This window comes from Chelonia mydas, chromosome 17 (genome assembly GCF_015237465.2).
Source record: "Chelonia mydas isolate rCheMyd1 chromosome 17, rCheMyd1.pri.v2, whole genome shotgun sequence".
NCBI classification, from domain to species: Eukaryota; Metazoa; Chordata; order Testudines; family Cheloniidae; genus Chelonia; species Chelonia mydas.
Genome location: NC_051257.2, coordinates 5,378,984 through 5,401,596, shown reverse-complemented (window position 1 = coordinate 5,401,596; position 22,613 = coordinate 5,378,984). Strand labels below are relative to the sequence as shown.

Sequence of the window (22,613 nt, the reverse complement as noted above, 5' to 3'; positions counted from 1 at the left end):
TCTTCTTGAATCATGTTTATCACTGAATGCCTTTGTTGGGACAGCACATACTTACAGGATAACATGAAAAGGCTAAATATAAAACAATGGACTCTATTCAGCTGAAATGAAACAAAAGGAAACACTATACCACTTAGATATATTATTTTTATTTGAGCAAACATGAAGACATCAATTTGGAAATCTTTATTTTTTACCTTGTATTAAGTATTAAAGGATCACCATCCAGTGTCTGATAAGAAAGAAGCAGGTATACTGTTCAGTCCATTCTCTAAATATCAGATAAAAGATGAACTTTAGAAAGCTTTCAGAATTACAGCACAGTTCACCAGAACGGACACATATAAATGTGGCTTGCAGAATCATCTATATATATGTGGGGGAAAGCTTGCAATTTGTTTGGTTGTTAGGCAGAGTCACTGTAAAGACTTTGGATAAAAGATGCAACTAAAAGCGTATTTGAGAAATTATCTGAAGACATGCTATGAGACAGAAAGATCTAGGGCCAGAATCTTAGTTACACAAGATCCTTTCATCTCACTCTGGTAGCATGAAGGGACCTTAAAGTAGGCCTAAATTAAATGTACTCTTTTGGGCCCTTTCCACTGCCAGAGTGGTGTAAAACGGCTTTGGTGTAAATGAGAATAGTGCCCCATATATTTGACAGATGTTATATCTGAACAAAACAAAGCTGCTATTAAATAAAGTGGGACAAATGGCAAACCACAGTGTTTTCCTAAGTCAAAACATGTTGTGGGAAAAATAAAATAAATGCCTCAAAGCTGTTAAATATAACACATGACTAACCAAAAATTGCATAATTTAAGTTTTGGCTGATTTAAACCATTGCTGTGAAATAGCAAATAGTCGTGATTTTATACATGTATAATTAGTCATATGAATTTGTTGCTACATTTTGTTCTTTGTTAAATTTCCAGGCACAAACAGGAGTGGGGCCTCCAACACCCATTGGATTTCAATGGGAGCTGGGCAACTAACTGCCCTTTGTGTGCCTTTGAAAATGTCCCACTGAGATTTTTAGATCAGAAGCAATATTTAGAGAAGTCTATATAAAATTCTCTTCATGCATTCAAGTAACACTGTTACAGTTTGTTTAAAGTTATGTATGATGCACACAAAAGCAAAAACATTACAAATCTCACACACCTTGCAATGTAATTTAAGGTGTTTCTTATGCAGAGTGCTATATTTTAAGAAAAATAGTTATGACACATTTACATTTAAAATCATTTGTGTTCTAAACTTTAAACACTTAAATGCCTGTTGATGTTCAATGAAAAACAGAATTTGAGATGGATGAGCAAACGGTCAGATGAAAGATACCAAAATGTCAGACAGCCTACCGACTGTTGTTGCCATGAGATCCAACAGTCAACATCAGTCTGATAAGCTATCCGACAGGATGGTACAGCCATGGAGATGTCACGACGGTAGGCAACACAAGTGAACATTCAGGCAGAACAAAATGCACGTTTATTGCGTCTTGCTCGAGAGCTGCCCTACTCTAATGGGCAGACATCTAATTTAATCGGTGTTGAGCCAGTTCTATCCTAAATAGGATCCATGTACCGCCATTTAAGAATGTCTGATTAAACAAGTCAACTTATTTTAATATTCTGATGGATAAAACAAAACTACATTCCTACTAGTTCAGGGACTATTAGAGAAGCGTTGTATATACACAGTAGCATTGGAATGGTCACCTATTTACTAAGAAAAGAAAAAGTCTGCCCCTTCAATGCAAATTAATTTCACACACACTGATTTGTAACAGTATTTAAAAGAGAATAAATATTGGGATATTTTTAAAGTATACTTTAATGTTCTTTATTATGGTTATTAATTACCATTCCTGTGTTTTACATCAAACCTGTCTTAATTTCTGATTTCTACGCTTCCCCAACTTTTTTCCTGCAGCACTCAGAGTGCTATAAATCTGTATTCCTGACATTAAGCACACACCTAGAGTGATACGATAAAAAAAAATTAGTAACGTCATTCAACGAGCCTCCTTAAATGAATAAATCATACCATACTGCAAGGTGCCAAATACATGCTTTCTACTTCCTTCTGCTGAGCAAGAAGTTCAAGAAAAATTAACAAAAGGTTTCTGTGCTTACTATACAGGAAGGATTAGTAAGCATGCAATAAAATGGACACAGGCTTAATAAAGAAACTAAAGAGAAACTGAGTATACCAAAGGTATTGAGAGGAAGAAACAGCTTAAAAAGACTGACAAGAAATTCTGGAATGATCAAAGATGACTTTATAAAGTTTTATCTTGACTTCATTCTAAATATACAGAATAAAAAAAGTGAACTGCACCAGTTTGACATCAGCCGTCTCTGCTTACACCATTATGAAGTTGGCAAGGGCGGCTTTTCCAACTGAGAGCATGTGCGATGTGACGGCATTTCTGAGAACTCAGATGGACTCGTATTACCATGAGGGACATGCAAGAATGTTACCCAGTCTACTATCGTTTACACACATTTCAATGACCTTGAAATTATGAGGCATGACAGCCATCCTTCCAAAGAAAATTGTTACGTTTAGGCCAGGCTGCAAGTTAATCAGGAAATCTGGAGTTGTGCTAAGTATTAAATCATCAAGTTTGGAATTAACTTGAATGGAAAGCATTTATGTTCAGCATTAGTTTAGCATCCCACGTGCCACCCGAGAAAGTACAACTCAGACTGAATTAAAGAGTATATACATTACCTTAACATACATACGTTTGTAAATGAAAGTTATTCTCTAATAGTGAATTACTTTCAAAAGAAAATAATTAAAAACTTGTTACAGCTGGAAAACTGATGATTTTAAAAAGCGTTTCCCTGTTTTGAATAATGCCGATTTTTAACATATAATAAGACCTGTCACTTGCATGTCTGCTAAAGCCCATTTCAATGGGTTTTACCCAGCTTATTTTGTCTTTTCCTCAGAGTACGTCTTCTGCTGCAGTCGTTTGGCATAGCTTTGGGCCATGGAGTTTATTATAGACAAGATGAAATAGCAAACCATGACGATCACAAGTTTTTCAAACATCCATGATAACCAGTTCTCCCCCTGCAAAAACAAAAAACAGCAGAACAAGGGAAAAAATTCAGATTAGCAGAATACAAAAGAATTCTCCTCCTCCTCCTAGCTGAAGGGAAAGAATCTGATCATCTCAGGAGTCTGTATAATTTATCAAACTACACCAGGAACAACAGGATCCCTGCAGGCTTCTGTGTAAAGCTAACTTTGGTCTTTTAAAGCCAGCATGAAAGGTGCTGCCAAATCACTGCAGGGCAACTTATCATTTCAGGTGGGTGAGTTGATAAGTGATTTATTATCCATGATTTTGTTTCTTTTTGTTGGTATCTCAAAGTTCAGGATTAGGAAAGCCTGATGTGATTCCTAGTCATTTCCAGAAGGTACAATACGGTCGCTGGTTAACAGTCAGTTTTTACTGAATTGCCTACAGCATGTTAGCTTCCAATGAATATCAATTTCAAGTTGTGTAGCTGGAAGTTAATGTGATGGACTAAAAAATCATGTTTCTGCAGTGTTCTCCAGTCCTGTGCTTTTTTCTACTTTCTATTTCAGTCAAAGGAGGGCAGCAATGCACTGCACAGAGATTACTTCAAAGGGCAGAACATGCTTCCGCCTAGTTATTCCAGACTGATCTTCCCTTAATTACCCCCCTTTTTCTGTTAAGAACTAGGAAAGCAAATGTTTATAGAAGCAAAGGGTTTAGGACTTAAAATGTAAGGTTAATAATTTGTGTATATCAATATCTTAGTTGTCCTAAAAATATCACATCTAAAATTTCGGTGTTAATTAATCCTTTTATATCTAAACCCGTGGGACATATATTTAAAGATTTTTGCATGAAAAGGCCCCTACTTAAACACTGTATTTTCTTAATATTTTCTGTTTGCCCATCAAGATGTGTTTTGGTTGGTTGGTTTTTTTTTTTTTTTGGGGGGGGGGGGTAGGGTTAAGGAGCTAACAAGAAAAGGAAATTCAAATCCTATATACTTTAGTAATATTTGATGGTGTGGGGAATTCTTTACACATAATTGTACATGTAAAGTGAACTTTTCCCTGTCTTTAATAGCTTGTCTCTTGTACCAAAAGAAATGAATAGAAAGTCAGGACAAACCACAGCTTTGCTTAGCTGCCAAGCTTACTCCCAAATGGATAGAATGTCTAACCCAGTTGTATGTAGTACAAATACAGTTTTTCCTCTGAACTTCTCAGCTTGTTTTTAAAATCGATTCAAAGCCTTATCTCCTTTGAGATTTGCAGGTCTTTAAAAACTAGAATCAAAACTTAATCAGAAACAATGGGTAAGGAGTCAAGGAGTAGCAAAGAAGAAGAAAGGAAAAGAGGTAGTGGGTGGAATTCTTACCTGTGGCACTCCATTGTCAGACTTGTGGTGAAGTTTAATTCGCTGAGCTTCCAAGTACTCTTGGAACGGCTTCTGAAGAGAGGGACCTATACTTGGGACAGCACTGGTGCAAATTTCATTCCAGAGAACAAGACAAAATTTGGGGAGAAAAAACAAGAAAACAATTTATTTATTTTTTAAACTTACCACTTTGGCTCAAAAGGAACAAAGTTCAGATCAGAGCCATAGATCAGAAGGCATCACCCCCGCATGGGATAACTGGGAGACCCAAACAATACAGTGTGTGTTATCAGTTCATCTGAAGAAGAGGGACAAGTGGGTCCCCCAGACTCTCAAAAAGAAAAAAAAAAAAAGAGTAAAAAAAAAGAAAAGAAAAGGATTTCACAGCAGATTGATAATGAACTCAGAGGTAACACAGAGAGCTATATGCTCCACTACTTCCTCAAAGCCAGGGAGAAGCTCAGCTAAGCCTGTGCAATGATGCACGGCTGAGAATAAAATGAATGACTTCTCAGAAGTCCCACATTTATCATCAGCAGTTCCTGTAAGAACTGGTTTGAACCGATTAATAAGGAAATGACTTGTGCTTGTGTCATCCCTCAGTTAAAAAAGAAACTGCCCGCCCTATGACTTGCTCCTATCTTCTCAAAGAAGGCGGCTCCTTTCTCAAACTAAGTCCTTATTAGGACAATCTGTGCGTCATCCTTATCCAAAAAGAATGCATTAGCAAATTCTAAAGACGCCTCCCACTAACCAATGATTAACAAAGGAACAAAGAAGGAACTATGAACCTTGTTCTGATTCACTCCATGTTTTATGGCAGATGACTTGCATAGAAACTACAGTATGTTACTAAACACCTTGTTCTCAGATGACTGTAATAAGGATCACTGATAAGTTTATGTACTCAGTGCCTTCTCCCATCTATAAAGAGCTGGAAATACTAAGCTGGACAGGCTTAGCAAAGTAGCTACCAAATTCCATTCTGCAGATGCCAGAGCATTTTTAAAATTGTAACTTGAGGCTACTCAAATGAATCAGTATCATTTTTTGTATCCACTATCTAAGCGTTGCAGACCGTACCAGTCAACAGTAATATAACTCAGGAGCTGTATCCTCTCTCCCATTGGGACCTACTTGCTCCTAAATACATGGTTCTGGGTGCTTTAGAATTACCCATGAGAGATGCTTTAAGCCTTTGTTACACTATGGCAACTTCTCATCAGTGCTGACGAAGTTCCTATGGCTGGTCCCTTCTCTACACTAGGGATCTCTGTGAAAACCAGTAGGTTTTTTTTGTTTTTTCCATAAAATTTCCCCAATGAAGACATGCCCCATCTGATTTTCAAAATCATTTAGTGTGCTTTAAAAAGGGGGAGAAGTACTTCCCATATTAAATTACATGTATTTATCACACTGCATTACAATTCACTCCTTTTCACTAGACAGATTACATTTTCCTGGGTAAATAAAACAAGTTAAAATGGAGGACAATGGCTTTCTAACATTTAAAATTTTAGTAAATCCACAGAATCCCAGAAGTACAAATAGCTCACTTTTTGTTAGTCTCTATGGTGCCGCAAGTCCTCCTTTTCTTTTTGCAAATAGCTCACTATTGGCCTTGTTAATTAGATTTGCTCTACTAGCTTGGGGCAAGCAATTTTACTGAATGCCAAGTTTAAAAAATATCTTCAGTGAGATATTTCCTCATCAACATGGATAAACTGGTGAATATATTTTGTGGCTGGGCTGGTAAATTTTCCTAAAATTTTTGCAAGGCGACTGTAAATATATATCCATGTATTTTATGTAAGGGTATAGCAGCTTTTACAAGCTATTTCCAATTCTTCAGAAAACCCCAGTAAGGGCCCAGCTGTTAGTTTGCGGCAGAAGTTCTCCCGAATGACTCGTTGGTCAGTACGAGTCACTGTTTTAAAACTATCTCTTGGGTACTTTTTTTTTTTTTTTTTAAATAAATGACACACGACAAAAGGAAAAAGCTACTGAAAGGTAATATTTTACTTTTAAAACTTTATATGAATTTTAAAATAGAAATGTTTAAATGATGAGAGTTGAACTAAGTAGTTGTCCAAGCCCTTTGTTTAAAAAAAACCCTCATCTACTTAGTCTCCAAATTATAATGATTATCGCAGCAGTGAAATGAAAATTAAGAAGTTCACAGGGTTGAGATTAGGGCATTTCCTCCTGATACACCAAGAGTATATTTTAAAACAATTCTTTCATTTAAAGCATTCTGCACAACTTTTTATAATGGTGAATGATGACTGAAGTTCGCTTTATGACAGAACTTCATTAAGCTATTTTATGGACCTTTGGGCCATCCATACAAGGACTGTGGGAACCCTATATTAGGTCCTGCATAATTGAACAATTGACTATATTTTATGGCATATTTATACTTATACACTCAGTTGCCAAAGAAATGTGTGTTGTCCACATTTTTGCTAGAGTAAAATTTAGAAAGTAGCAAGCTTATACACATAGATTCGCAATACTAGAAATAAAATTCTTCTTAACCTTAGTGGTTAAAAACTTCTAGTTTTGATTATTTCTATAATCTTCCAGTAAAATGCAGCCATTTAAGCAATACTACTAATTCTCTGACCATTTCCTCACACACTATTCTGAAGAGCTAACATGTCACTCAATGTACTGAGCCCAATTCCAGTTGCAGGGTATATACATTTTTAAGGCTAGCAATTGATCAAATGCATTTTAATTACAAGCCACAGCTCTCCCATTCCTAATGGCTCTTTAGGAACGTATGTCAACCCATTAACTCAACAGCCACAGCCTGGATTTCAGCATCAGTTTCAAGAATTCTACCCATTTGCTGGGTGCAGTTGCGACTGCAGAAGCGACAGCATTTTGCATCACAGTTCTGCGCCGCTCAGCAATGGGTTTAAGATGTAGCTTCAGAAGAGTACTGTGGTTCCAGCTTTCTACATGCAAACCGCATACATCACTGCACAACTGGCTGAATAAAGGAAGGTGGTGGAAGATATCCCCTCCAACAGTAAAATGGCTTCTATCCCTCCTATCTACCATTCTGTTCAGATTCTCTCAGCTTCCATTGTTAACAGAGGAAAGCCTGTGGTCTTTTAAAAGAAATAAGAGTAATAATAATAATAAAAGTCAGTGAGATAAGAAATCAAGGCCCTAAATGTACAATAGAACTTTGTTCATCAATATACTTTACAATCTGCACACATACAAAAAGCTCCCTACCTTTCAAAGCTTTAGCAACACAGGTAGCGAACTGATGTATGACCTCAATTTTTGTTTAAATAGAAAGATCATTCACAAAGACATTATGAAACATCAAAAACAGTGATAACTGTCATAATAAGTGAACAAAGGACATTCCATGAAGTATTCTCCTTTATTATATTTATTCATGAATTTGCAGAATTCATTAATTTGCATTGCATCCCTGATACTGATGCAAGTCAGTGAGGTTGGCTTTATTTTTATATTAAGCTTTAGAAAATATTTTTAGATTTTATCTTGCTTGCAAAAATAATCTCTCTCAATTTGGATTCAGAATGAAAGATTTCAGAATAAAATATGTACCATTTGCATAACCTGAAATTGTACTTTTTATTTTACTTTGCAACCATCTTATACTAAATCTGACTGTTTCTTGAGGAACTTTGAATCACTTCTGTTTAACTGGAAGCTACAATTAGCTTTAAAAGATTTCTTATTTTCATTTACCTGTGTTAAATATCATGTTTTCAGCTATTCATCTGAAAAACTGATTTGCAAATTTTTCAATGGAACAAAACTTTACAAATCTTGGAAGCTTCATGATACACTTTGGGTGATCCTACATTAAAGAGCTTAGCCTTTTTTAGAAAAATATTACTGATTGAAGAGAATTTGTCAGTAGCAGCTGAATGGAGTTAAAATTTCTCTTAAAGAATTGTGAAAAATTGGTTACTTTGGTTGAACAGTTTGGAACACACATTTCTGCTCTAGTTACCAACACACCTGGAATTCACTGATAATTTATTTGCACATCATAGTAATCAAAACCGATGTGTCAGTCACTACACACTGCATCTTTCTATGTACGTATCTATCTATCTATATATTTATTTATTTTGCTTAAAACAAAAATCACTGACTGTCTCTACAAAACTCCACATATCAAATGTATGATGGTGATAATGAAATGGTGCTTATGATTTCAGCAGAAATCTTAGCCTGAATCTCTTTGGGTTAGAAGTAGATTTTTCTCACAAAAAATTAACTGCTCGGAAGAGATGCACCAAAAAAATTAATGATTGGAACAATTTATCAAGGGTTGTGATGGATTCTCCATCACTGGGAATTTTTAAATCAAGACAATGTTTTTCTAAAAAGATACACTGTAGTTCAAACAGGAATTATTTTGGGGAAGTTCTGTGGCCTCAGTTCTGCAGAAGGCCAAACTAGATGGCAACCATGCTCCCTCTTGCCTTAGAATCTAGGAATACCATTTGAAAAGTGTTAACAGTACTTTTTCGCAGGTATTTAAGAACACACACAATATAAAATCTTGCCACCCCCAAAGTTACAACATAATTAAAGGTTTCAGAGTGGTAACCCTGTTAGTCTGTATCAGCAAAAACAATAAGGAGTCCTTGTGGCACCTTAGAGACTAATACATTTATTTGGGCATAAGCTTTCGTGGGCTAAAACTCACTTCATCAGAACTTTCAGCAATATTAAAATTCAGGGTTTTTTTAAGATAAGCTTCATTATTCATTGTATACTTTAATTTTACTAGCTTTTACTGATTATACCTCTTGTACTGTAGGTACCCTTTACTGTTTTATGATTGTATTTACTGAAATTTCATTAAAATTTTCTTTAAAAATAGTCTTTGAACATCAAAAATAACTATTTAATTTGGTCAGTGTTTGCGGTAACTGGGTAATCCTTTTCTGTACTTCTATTGTGCTAACATTGTACTAGTACTTTACAGAAAAGGCCACCAGAGAGTTTAGAATCTATGGGCTTAATTCTACTAACACTTAGGCACATGTGTAAATTTACTCAAATTTATAAGTTTCAGCAGAATAGGAGTCTCAATGTAAATAGGGACACTGGGTAGCACTGAAGGTGTAATTTTAGCACACCACACCTGTTACATTATGTAGCACTGGAAGAATTAATGATAACCAATTTTCAACAGAACTCAAAAGCAAATCACTTAAGAAGAAATTGCTTAACTTTAAGCATGTACTTACATGCTTTGCTGAATCAGGACATTAGCAACGTACATTAAATTTCATACCCCATTGGAGAAATGAACTGAAGAACACGAATTAAATTCTGGGCTGTGCTCAGTAAGAAATGACACGCGCTCAAAGTCTGAATATACGCAGGTCAGTTTTATCATGGAAATAGTTTGAAGGGGAAAAATAGTGTAAACCAGAATGCTAAATACACTATACAAACTATCAGCCAGGCCTCCAGACTTAAACAGATCAAAACCTCTATTTTAAAAGTGATGTAAGCTCGAGTCAGAAGTCACATTTTGTGAATGTTCTCTTTAAAAATACATCCTTTCCATAAAGCTGGAAAGACTCACTGCTAATATAAGGACTGGGCTTGTCCAGACTACATGGCTACTGAACACACAGGCACTGTGCTTGTTCAAGAGACAGTGTTCATAAAAGTAACAGTTCGTAGGAAAAAGGACCCTACATCACATTCTGGTTAACATGTCAGAGGCCAGAAGTAGCACAGCTATAGTAAAGTACTGTTTTAAATAAATCTAGAGCCAGAGCCAAGTAAATACCTGCCCAGCTTCATCACAATGGATTGCCCATGTCAGACTTTCCTTCAGATCAGTTTTCTACAGGGTTTACCAGTGAGAGAGAATGTCTGCGTGCAAGTTTGTGAACACATGTCTTACTAACCTGGCCCTTTGGCTCTATTCAACCATATGTTGCCTTTGTGGGTGATAAACTGTAGAGACCAGATTATCACCTGCAGAGCCCAATTCTGAGTCAGGAAGCATATGTTCACCATAGCTGTGGGAAGAGTTTTTCAACTGGCCACTCTCTCCCTACCCTTTTGGGCTACCTGAAACACCAAAGAGATAGAAGATCATGTCCTAATCACATCGGGGGGCTTTTTAAAAATTATTTTTGGTGCCGAAAGGGAAAAAAAATCTATTTGCTTTTTGTCAGCATGAGCCATGAACATATTCTGATTTCACTAATAAAGTAAACTTAGTCGAAAACCAGATTGATTCTCTGGATCTACAAAAAATAAAGTGTTCAGTGGTGAAGAAGAGTCAAAAATTTAATGTAATGAAGGGAATTCACAGCTCTGGGCTCTCCTCCATTATCTGTGGCTCTGAGGAAGACTGGTTCTGCTTGTTGATCAAACTTGCAATGGCAGACAGAGCAATGGCCTTCAACTTCCACACAATTGTGGAAAGCTAGAGAAAAGTTTTACTGTATCTCAAGTAAAACTCCTAATATACCAGGCTTAGAGTTGCTCTGTTCTAATTTTCACATTTCTTTCTAGTTTTTCCCCAAAGGACACAAGAGATATGTAGGAAGCTGTATGTTTTACTCTTCATATTGCTGCACAAGAGGAATGAGGCACTCACTAAAATAGCCACAATTAGACATTTTATGTTGTCCCTTCCTTAAAAGGGCTCAAGATGTTATGGTTTTGTATGGCCTAAATTTTCTCAACAAGAGTTTTATGCCGTGGTTATAAACCCCCAACAAACAGGTTTGAAAGTGCCGCTGGACTAGTAAGTAAAGCTGACCGATTTGCATGCTTCCCTCACCATCCAAAAAGTACACCTTCTTCTGGCAAGTTATCTGAACCTTCAAATGGTTAATTTTTTTTTCCAGACAGTGATCTAAACAGGCTTAACGGTTAGTATTTTAATGAGCTGTCATTTCCTGTGCTGATAAAGATTCTCACAGTATTTAAACCATCCATTTCCCTGAGGCTCAACCAATACCAGGACACAATTCATGGTGAGTCAGAATGGACCTCAGACTTCTTGCCTGACTCAACCATGATAGATTACACTGCAGCAAATCTGGACTTACTCCCAAGGTGCCTACAGCTTAAAGAGACCTGACTTCTAAAACTGAGGGCAGAGCCACTGGCTTTAATTTATATCAATGCCGCCTTGGTTTTTAAAACATTTGGGGAAACAAAGATAAGTCATCTGTATTATTTTAAAATTGGAAAATGAAACTGATGATATTTAATTAAATAAATCGGGTTTATGCTCAAGGTCAAGGGGAGCAAAGCTGGGGTTAAGAAGCTGTTTTGTGTTTTCATTTTGATTTCATCTGAAACATTATTCGGAATAATCTTCAAATAAAATACTTGTGACACCATGAAATTGAAGTTGCCTTAAATGTGATCTAATTTATCTGGGATGTCCTCAAATACACAAGTGATCTAAATGTCATGAACAATACTTCACCTTGAGAGATTTTTATTTTTGGTATGTTAAACACTAACTTTAACAGAGTTGTCATTGCAGTTTGTATTAGACTTCAAATCTGTTGGATATCGTTATTTGTAAAGAAATATTTCTTCTATGTGAGGGCAAGAAAAATCAGTGTTATATCTTTAAAAAGCAAAACTACAGCTTTCAAACATTCACTTGCTAGTTCACATTTAAATCCTACAAGCCCTTTTCAAATAAACTCTTAATTCTATTGTGATCCATCTAAAGGTTTTAACATCAAAACATCTCAAATTTCATTCACATCTGTGTCCCTTTCAAGCTATTAAAATCTTTTTTGTGCCAGTTTCCCCATTGTGTACACAACCGTATTATAAAGGCACAATCCCACAGGTTTCTGATATACTTGTGGGAGGAGAGCCATTGATTTACTGCACCAAGAAATGTCAGGTGTAATGTTTCAGGGTGATAGCCGTGTTAGTCTGTATCAACAAAAAGAACGAGGAGTACTTGTGGCACCTTAGAGACTAACAAATTTATTTGAGCATAAGCATCCAAAAGCAATTCTACCTCAGGAGACTTTATTTAAAGTCACTGCTAAATTATCTACATTCTCAGCCATTTTGGATTATTTTCAACAGAATTTTAATAAAAAGTCTTAGTCTAAACACAAATTAGAAGCCATTTTTTAATATATACTTTAATTCTGGTGCCAATTCAACAGGACTTCTTGCACCATATTAGTGCTGAGGTATTTATGTAAAACAAAGGTCCATATAAAGACAGGACCTTTCATTTGTAAATCAGATCTTGCTCTTCGGATGGTGTTCTGTTAAAATCAAAGTGATGTGGATTCTGCCAGTTTGATGCTCACTGTTCCGGGTCCCCAAGCTGCTAAAGAGCTTTGCTTTGCACATTAAGGAGAATAAACCACAAAGCTAAACTATTCTGCATGAAAAGCTAGTTAATCTATAGTGTGGCCTTTTCTATCATTGTCCCCATTGCTAATCTTTTAAAAAAAAGAAAAAAAGATTGTTTTTTGGGAAAACTTAAAAGGAAAAAATTAAAACCTTTTGGGTGGCTGAAGTTTTCTGACACATTTTTTGAGAAAAAATTGTGTCAAGAGGAAAACACAATGCCCTTTACAGATAAAGTCAGAAGAGTCAATTACGACTAATTTGCTACTGAGTCAGTGGGTTGCGTTGTGAATTGTAACATAACAAGGAGCAGCACACCATTAGTTCACAAAGTCAGTGATTCAAGTATGAATAGAGGCTGGTTTCATGTAAGCTGTTTAATTACTAGCGCAAACTAGTCAAATTCCAACTGGCCTATGTGGCTTTAAAGCATCAAAAATTGGCCCAGGTGAAACCCTAGATTGAGAAATTGCTCAGAAGAAGTATTTGGTACTTTGGGTTAGATTTTCAGACCTATACCTTCAGACTCAGACTTCGCTGTTGCATTAATGGGAGTCACAAGTCTAATCTGCAGGACAGGGCACTGACAGTTTAGCCCTTAAACTGCTAAGGCGTACTACAGGCTACATTTTTGCATAAATATCACCGACTGAACAGACCTCACTTTGTGTTTGTCTTTTGCAACTAATTAACAGTTACTTTCCTCTGGCACTATTTTTAGATGTGACTGTCAAATGGAGCAGGTGTACGGATTTCCCCAGCTCAAATGTTGTCCATACCTTATCCTGATCATCATAGGAACATATACTGTACATACAAAAAACCCTTTTCCTGTGAAAAGAAGACAGGCCACGTCTCTCGTACTGTTTAGGCAGCCGGACTATGAGGACAGCATTTGCTGCTTGAGTTTAGAATGAGCTTCCTACTGGCAAGGTCCAATGAGGATCATTTGCGTAGGGTTCCTGAAGGATGCTGAAGTGTTTTAACAACAGGTTTTACGATCTATATATGTAATAAAAACTTCACTTATTATGAAAGTGCAGCTACTTCTGGGGTGAACCTTGGCAGGCATTTAACATTACACAGCACTATGCTAGAGCTCAGAACTCCCAGCAGGAACCTAGAACACATATAAAGTTTTTCCTTCTGTCCTCTCTTTTGATCACTAAGAAATGGCAACTCCTAAACAGCCGGATAAAACCAAAGGGTGGACTTTTCTTTCTGATAAATCGTTCAGCAATGTTACAGCTTGCCAAAGTTCTTTATATGGTTGGTTTTGAGTAATATTTCTTTAATAGCTTTCTGGGAATTCCTAGTGCCCATTTGAAATCACCACTTCAAAGTCAAATGTGATCATGTTTAAAAGCAATATGCTCGGTGACTTCGTAAACATTCATGCAGCTGTAGGTAAAACAATTAAATCTAAACATTAAAAAAAACAAAAGAAAACCCACAATATAGCTACTAATTAAACAATTTTAAAATTGGTTAATTGTGGCCTAAAACTAGTACAAAAAGTATGTAACATGGCTGCTTAGTAAGCTAACCTCCTCTTTAAGTCAGAGAATACAAAAGTAATAGTTAATGCATCATCTTGCCCCCTTGACAGCATCCTCCATTCCTCACTTTGTATCTGTAAGACCCCAGCAAAAAACATGCCCTCTCTAAACAGCAACATTGCAACCTCCAGATCATTAGCTGATAGCATTTGTAGTTGAGTGATCTGAGGCTCCCCCTGTCAATCTTTCAACAGCCTTCTGCGTTTCTCACACCTCAGACCTCACTTTGAATTTCAGCAGCAACCCAGACTCCAGCACGTGCAGAATACTGGTGCCCACCTTGTATCTTGCACATACAACCAAGTACAAGTACACTATCCCCCATTCTAAAACAACTTCACTGGCTCCCCATTCATTTAGACTGGAATCTTTCTGGGGAAATGACTGCCATTTTCTTTGTACAGCACCTAGCACAATGAGATCCTAGGCCATGACTGGGGCTTCTACAATAATACAAATAAATAATCTAACTCATTGATTTTGTTGAAAACTAGCCTCCTTGTGCTTAAAATCCTCTGTGATCTTGCTCCAACTTTTTAGGGCTCTCTCTTATTCTCTGTGCTCTATCCTCTTCAGCTAGCACCATTCTCCTTTCCTGGGTGCTCCTCCACACAACCTGGGGCTCAGTTGGTGTGACAGCCATTTTCTCTGTTGTTGCTGCCAGTTAGACTTGCCTATATGGGGACGCTGAGCAGAACAGCTGTTCCACAAGAGCTATTCCAGAACAGCTCTCCATGTGGATGCTCTTATTTCAGAATAAGAGCACCTTTTTCTGATTTAAATTAATATCACTTTGGAAGTAGATTAAGCTAAACTGGAAAAACACATTCTTCTTCCAAAATACAAGTGTCCACATGGGGAATAGCTATTGCACTTTGAATTCACACCCTATCTTAATCCAAAATAACCCTTAAGTGTAGACTAGCCCTTAGGTCTTCGTGCCTCAGACTTCTCCATTTTATTTCAAAACTTGGTTGACAACATTTTCCCTTGCTAAATCTCTCCATAGCTTTCAGCTTTTGATTTATGTAATTGTTTTTAATCCTGAAGTGTTTGGGTGGGTTGTAGAAAAACTTTCTACATAATAAAATTGTGAAACCAAATCACCCTGAACTGTATTAAAGGGATGGTTTTGCAAGTTCAGGATACAATGAACACAGACTCTGGTAATATCAGTAAACAACTGCAATCCTAAGGAAAAAAGAGTTGCACGCAGCTCTGTTTTTCATTAAAGATTAAGACTCATCTATTTATCAGAGAGAATATGGTCTAGTGCATAAAATCACAACAATTTCAAGGACGTTAATAATTCTCTCCTTACAATTCAACTTAATCTTCCATCTAGGCGTTGATAATCCTGTACATCAATTTTCTTTTAAAAAAATCTTTCTGGTTAGACACTGTTTTGCAAAAGGCAACATCTCCGAACTTCAAACTATCTCAAGTCAAACTAATGGAATAAATGTGTTTTAAAAGGTTAATGTTACTCATCATTGAGTATTCTCTTTGTACTTAATAATGATTAAGAACTTCTAATGCAAGCTGTTGCTTAAGTGTTTTATATACTACTCTAGAGAGAAATTGATGAGGTAATGCTAGCAGACTGTGTTTGAGAAAAGTCAAGGATACTGGGACATTCCAAAAAACTTACTGTCTCCCAAGAACATTTTTGAATTCTGACATCAACTGTCTAATAAAAATCTGAATCCAGCAGAAATCTTGTGAATATGTTCAAAAGTAATTTGATGAAAAACTATCTCCAAGACAGATGAAGTAGGAAAAAAACTAGCTTTGGCCCAAAGATTGCATTTGAGGAAGTCTTTGGAAATATACCTTACTCAGCAGTAGTGTTGATCAAAGATAAAAAGCAAATCAGCTTGGAGTGGCTAATGTCAAAAAGACAATGATTTCTAACCAGTAGCATTTTTTTTAAAGGAATATTAAAAACAAAACATTCATTTTGAAGTTTGTTACAATCCAGACTCCCAATGAAAAACTCAGGAAGCAATAAAATCAGATCTGTTCCATCAGTGAAGTGCCCAAGAATGTTGCATCAGACACTCCTATTTCTTTGTATAACATTACTACTTCAAGTTTACATATTTAAATAGCAATTATTTCCAGACACTCCTATCCAGAAACTCTTCTTGAGACTTTTTTTTTTTTAAAACACCAAAAAAGTATTCAACTATAAGACAGCAAAAAGAGTCCTGGCTATCATCATGTGTCCTCAAAAATGAGTGAAAGTCCTTAAGGAGCAAGTAAAAACACATCTTTAGAATTGATTTTGAAATCAGATTGTTAACACCTAATGTATATCAGACTTCAGATGAAATACTGTATTTAAACCACTGTTTGATAAAAATGAAAACCACCTCTTCTAATGTCAGAGCAGTCTGAACAATTTATTAAAAAAAGTCTGCAACATTTGTCTTTGAGCACACAAATGTTTCTTGTGAACAGTTAAGCACAATTTAGTGATGCAATACTGGATGATTTGCACTAAGTCATGTATACCGAGACAAACAAACTGCATATTTTGTTTGTATTCAAGTAGTTTTATACACTGCTTAATGCTGTGTATTGGGAGAGGCTGTGTTGGGAACGTATTTGTTAGACTGCCGATAAGGGATGTTCAGATTGACTTGGGCTCTTGAAATCATACAGCATTTTTGTCTGAATGGGTAAATCTCCCAAGTGACATGGTGAAATTCAATGCTTGATTAAATATACTTTTCAATCAGTATTAAATCCCATCATGCCAATACATTCTTACATTGTATTTTAAATTATCTTTTTTTTTTTTTAATCTGGGTATTACATGTGTTCTTGCTCTACTTCCCCTGACATTTAAATGAAATCTTAGCTTAAAACAAGTCTGAATCATTTCCTAAGAAACACACTAGTCTGGAAAAAGACAGGTATTTTCTCAAAATAGGAACAGTTTATCCCTGAACAGCTTGCAACTTTCTGTAATGAAAAAAATATGTTTGTAATAGAGAAGATTACAATTCTATGCCCAGGTTTTCATCCTAACATTTTAGAAGGTATTTCATATAATAAAATATATGGAATGTCTCTTCTAAGGGCCTCCACCTTTAGCTACATGTGAACACTATGTATTGTAAGTAGTGACAGTTCATTCATTTTCTGATAGGGAGTCACAATATATCATCACAGAAAGCCACCAGATTATACTGCAGAATTTCAGCTAGCAGTGTCACTAATTCATAATAAGAACGTGGTATGTACATACTACATCTATCCAAACTGTTATGGTATCGCTTGAGGTAGTTGAAACCTTTGGGATAAGAAATGACAGCTCAGATAAAATCTAAAACAGCTTTGCAGGCCAAAATTTGCACTTCTTGAGAGTAAAGCACTGCCTCCTTTAGCAGAAAGTTGACTTTCAGCATACTAGACTGGACTCCTTAGTATTTTTCCACTCAAACTCTGAAGGTATTAGTCAGTTATAGAATTACTCACCCAATTAGGGACACCATCTGCTCCACTATATGTTTGCTGAATGTTATAATAACGAAAAGTTTCTGTAGGAAGGAAAACATCAGTTAGAGAAATGTTTAATCAGAAGGGAAGCAAGGACAATGGAGTACGACAATTTATGTTCCTTTCCAATTAAATGACTTCTTCTGCACTTACAGATAATTTTCTCTTAACTTTTCTTTCAGTGTCATTGTTTTTCAATATCACCCTTTTCAATAAAAGGCAGAACAGAGAAGTGCTAGTTACTTTTAGACTGTTATTCTATTTCCTCATACATTTAATTTCTTGCAATGTTTTTCCAGCCTGTGTGCTAACCATTTCACATCCTCCCTAAACCTATATTCCCAGAAGCTCAAAGTCACTCAACTCCATCAGTGTTTTCATGGAAAAAAAACACTCATCTCTGTGCAGAAAGACAAATTTATGTCCCCATTACAAACATACATTTGGGTAGGTAAAATTTCAAAATTGCATGGAAGTGAAAGATAGTAAATCTTTTTGGTCCCAAGTCCTTATCCCCTAGAAGGGCAGTGTAAGGAACAAAGACCTACCAATTTAGGGACAAAATAAATGAGATGATGGGTATCCAAATTTGCCTTTGAAAATTAGACTATTTCTCCCTTTAGAGGCAGTGACCTGGTTGAGACAATTGTTCTAGATATTGAAAGTTAAAAATTTAAAATAAGAATGTATTTCAGTGACAGAAAGGTGACCTTAAGTAGATAAAATGCCCTACACGATAAACCCAAAGCCTCATGATAATTGTATCACTCTACTTGCTACAGTTAAAGTTCTGTTAATGTAGCCATTGTTAATCCCATTTTTGTCAGATTTGATAGCTTGCCCTTTTACAGAGTGTAGGTGAGATGATATATAGTGTTTATACAGTCTCCACTAAATCACTGTATGTATGATCTAATGAGAAGTGAATTAACTGGACTCTGAATAAGGAAATTAATAGAACTGTGTGAATTGATTCGATGGTCCAGATTAAAAGGGCCAATTAACTGCAACTATAAAATGGCAATGCTTATGGACCCATTGGCTTTCTCTCCAATTTTATTATAACTCTTTTCCATAACCACTGCATTTCCTAAAATTCCAATTTACAGCAAGATCACTATAAAGTCCAGATTATTGCACAACAACTTGCTTGAAAGAAAACAGTACACAAAATGTAGTTCTAATAGCCAAACACATTTATGATGTAAAAGGGTTTACCGAGTAAGTGCACAAGGCACTGGGAATATTTGTTGCTTTCACTATCCAGAATAGATAACTGGCAATAACACTGCAAAGCAATGGAGAATAGCCAACTCTCTCCAAATTAATTTCACTGTACAGATTTAAAAAAAATCTTGGGAATTACTTCACACAGATACTATTTTATTTTTAGTCTTTTCCAAGTCAGCATAAATAAATCTTAAATCTTAGTTAAATAAAAAAATTCCAGGGAAGGCAAAAACGGCATTGAGCAAGTAAAAATGGCATTGACCAATGCAAGTCTTTTCTCAATAAACTCAACATCATGATTTCTGACCCATGAATAGGCCTCCATTTTAAGACTATGCAAAGTAGGATAAAAAAAGGCAGAAAAAAATAAGGTGGAAGGAACACCCCTTTAACAGAGTCCTGGTCTGGGATGAGATCCTTTTGGTTGGGTGTATTGAAGAAGTAATCTCATGCAGCCACCCACTATCACTACTTTAATGAAGTGACAAAGATTTTCAAGCTATACAACTGTGGCCACTGCATTATTACTGGGGATGCTGAATCAAAAGACATTTGTTCTAGTGATTACAAAGCAGATGACATAGTTAGGGACACATCATATATTCAACTGTAGCATCATCAATAACTACAATGTAACTGAATACCATACCAATTTATCTTGCATTGAACAGAATGGTGAGTAGCTCCTCCAGTTACTTCAAAATTTTCAGAAGCGACTAGTGATTTTGGGTGCTCAATTTAATGCACAATGAAAGGACTTCATTTTCAGAAAATATTAAATCAGACCTCTTTGAAGTGTCTCAATAACCAGTGACTTTTGAAAATCATGGCCAGTGTGTCCCAACACATGCCCCCAGGTTGGCTTCAGCAGAGACCAGGCATCAATGGGATGAAAGGATTGGGATCTTCTTTAAAACTTTAACTCAAGTGAAAGTGAACATTTAAAAATACTTCCTGACTGACAAACGCTCATTCCAGCGCTCTCTGAAAATGAACATGTGTGTGTTACCAAAAAGGCAAGTTCATTATGAGTATGAAGCCTTTTCCGTCTGATAAAAACCCTAGGTAAATAATTTGGCTAACCACCAATTTCCTGAGTGGTGTAGGCGGTGAGTTTATTAGTTTATAGCCATAGATTATTTAGTTGCCCAAGTTTTGAGTTCAGTAACCCTAACAGAACCTTTATTTTAAATCTGTTGCACCAAACGAATTTCCAATCACAGCTCACTGAAATACTGCAGAGATAATGGTGCAATTCTTACTTAAAACAAATCCTCCCCGGTGTTTTATAAGAGGTGTAACATGTACTTGCCTGGATGTGCATTTTAATGATTGCTTTCCCAATTAGGGTTGCACCAAAGAAGGTCCAAAAGGGAACCAGAAAGTGGCCACATGTTATCCCTGCCAGGTCAAACAGAGGATTTGGAATCTATGAAGTACAAGGGAAAGAAAAAAGAACCAGAACTCAACATTAAATTCACTTTAATTAATAATATCTCAAACTTTGAAAAATGAACTCCTCCCCCTTTCTCAAAACCATCCCCAAATCATGCCTTAATACACACAAAAATGTTAATATTATAGCCCATAACTTAAATCGTTAAGCTTCAGCTAGACAATGTCCCAGACAATTCCACCCTGATAGCTATTCTTTTAATCTGAGGATAAAAGAGTAACAGACGTTTTCCATATGAAAAGCACAGAAAACACAGTGAGAAGCTTGAGTGATATATCAAATTCTCTCCCTGACAAGCACGTTGCTCATGTGAGTCAGTGCTCAAAATGATCTGCAATGATTTCTATCTGAAAGGCATAAAAACCCTGGTATTTATAGTCATATGTACTCTGTTAAAAAGCAGATATTGCTTTAAAGAACAAAAGCATTTCATTAAAAATTAAAGGATTTCTTGAATTTTTATTTACTTTCAAGAACATTTTAGAGAAGGGATCATAATACCAAGAAAAGACCAACCGATTCCCAGACTTGATACTTAACATACAGTGCACACCATACTGCATCTGTCAGATACAAGTAAACACACAAGGATGTTTTGCTTACAGTAGCAGTGAATCACACTGCTATTTTCCCCACAGTATTTGCGCTTTCCCTGTTTTGTTACGAGAACAAATAAATATAGGCAAAGTAGATACTGAGAGAGCTATAAAAGTGACATTTAAGATTTCAAGTTTTAATTTATATGGTTAACATTTAACAGGTTGTTACAGACTAGTAATTCCAAGTTTAATTAGAAGTTTCTATGAGCACCCACCACTTTCCTAGGAAGGCAAGACACATCAGATGGTATCCACTCATGCCCATCTTTGCTTAAGCTGCATCTTGACCACACTAATGACCATCTTACTTATAGAAGGCTACTAACTGGATTTACCTAGTCTAGAGATGTATTGCTCTCACAAAACAAGCCTACGCTAGTTTATAAGGTGGGTTTTTTTTTTTTAAATTACATTAGCTAATACATTGTAACTATTACATGAAAACAGGGCTGTCAATCGCAGTTAACACAAGCGATTAACGCAAAACAAATTAACTAGATTAAAAAAGTCACAATTAATTGCAGTTTTAATCACACTGTTAATAATAGAATACCAATTTAAATTTATAATAAATATTTTTGGATGTTTTTCTACATTTTCAAATCTAAGGTGTCACAAGTACTGCTATTCTCATAGCTGAAGTTGCGTACCTTAGATCGATTCCCCCCCCAGCGTAGACCAGACCTTAGTGATTGGCTGAACAAGAAGTAGGACTGAGTGGACTTGTCAGCTCTAAAGTTTTACATGGTTTTGTTTTTGCATGCAGTTATGTAACAAAAACAAATTTTACATTTGTAGATTAGAACTGCAATTAATTGCGATTATTTCTTTTAATCGTTTGACAGCCCTACATGAAAACCATAGCATAGATGGGGCAAGTTGTACCTGAACATGCGTTAGCTAGGGGGAACCTGGGGTTCCTCTCAACCAGCTAACAACTGTTAAAATACAAGTTGACCTGTCTACGTTAGGGTGTTAAAACAGGTTAGTTAAAATGTGTTAGCTAACATGTGCTGTCTTAACACGGGATGGCAGAAAAAGCAAACCACAGGATGTGAAATTCTCACTGGCCTAATGTAGGGATCTCTTAGGGCTGCTTTTGCTATTCAGTTCATAAACTGGAGAGCCCTTGAAGATCTAGACAAGCTATCTGGGCTCAAAGTAGTGGTAAAGGGCTAGTTAGTTGATAGGATGCCAAATAAATTGCTATTAATGGAATCCAATGGTGGGTAGTCCTTGGAGGTTAGGTAGGGATAGCGGATATCACAAGCTAGGTTAATCCTGCTATATAGCCTTGTCTTCACTAGGAAAATGTGTGTGTTTTTAACATGTGTTAACTAACGTGTTAACATTCTAATACAGACAAGGTAATTTATAGTTTTAACACGTGTTAGCTGGTTGAGGTTTATTCTATGGGTTAAAGCTACAGATTGCATTGTCCATACTAGGGTTACAAGTTAACA

At 36.1% G+C, this 22,613-nt stretch overlaps 1 protein-coding gene across 18 annotated transcripts in view; it reads right to left on the bottom strand.

Moving 5' to 3' along the window:
• Positions 1–133: 133 nt before the first annotated feature.
• VMP1 (vacuole membrane protein 1) overlaps positions 134–22,613 on the bottom strand; it is a 90,144-nt gene continuing 67,664 nt past the window's right edge. For all 18 annotated transcript variants that reach the window (XM_043531335.1, XM_037880249.2, XM_037880245.2 and 15 more), the window contains 4 exons: positions 20,408–20,524; positions 17,845–17,906; positions 4,421–4,523; positions 134–3,090 (listed from right to left, as the gene is read on the bottom strand). In XM_043531335.1, coding sequence (XP_043387270.1) covers positions 2,947–3,090; positions 4,421–4,523; positions 17,845–17,906; positions 20,408–20,524 — 426 coding nt within the window. In that variant the 3' untranslated portion in view covers positions 134–2,946. The remainder of the gene's footprint in view (positions 3,091–4,420; positions 4,524–17,844; positions 17,907–20,407; positions 20,525–22,613) is intronic.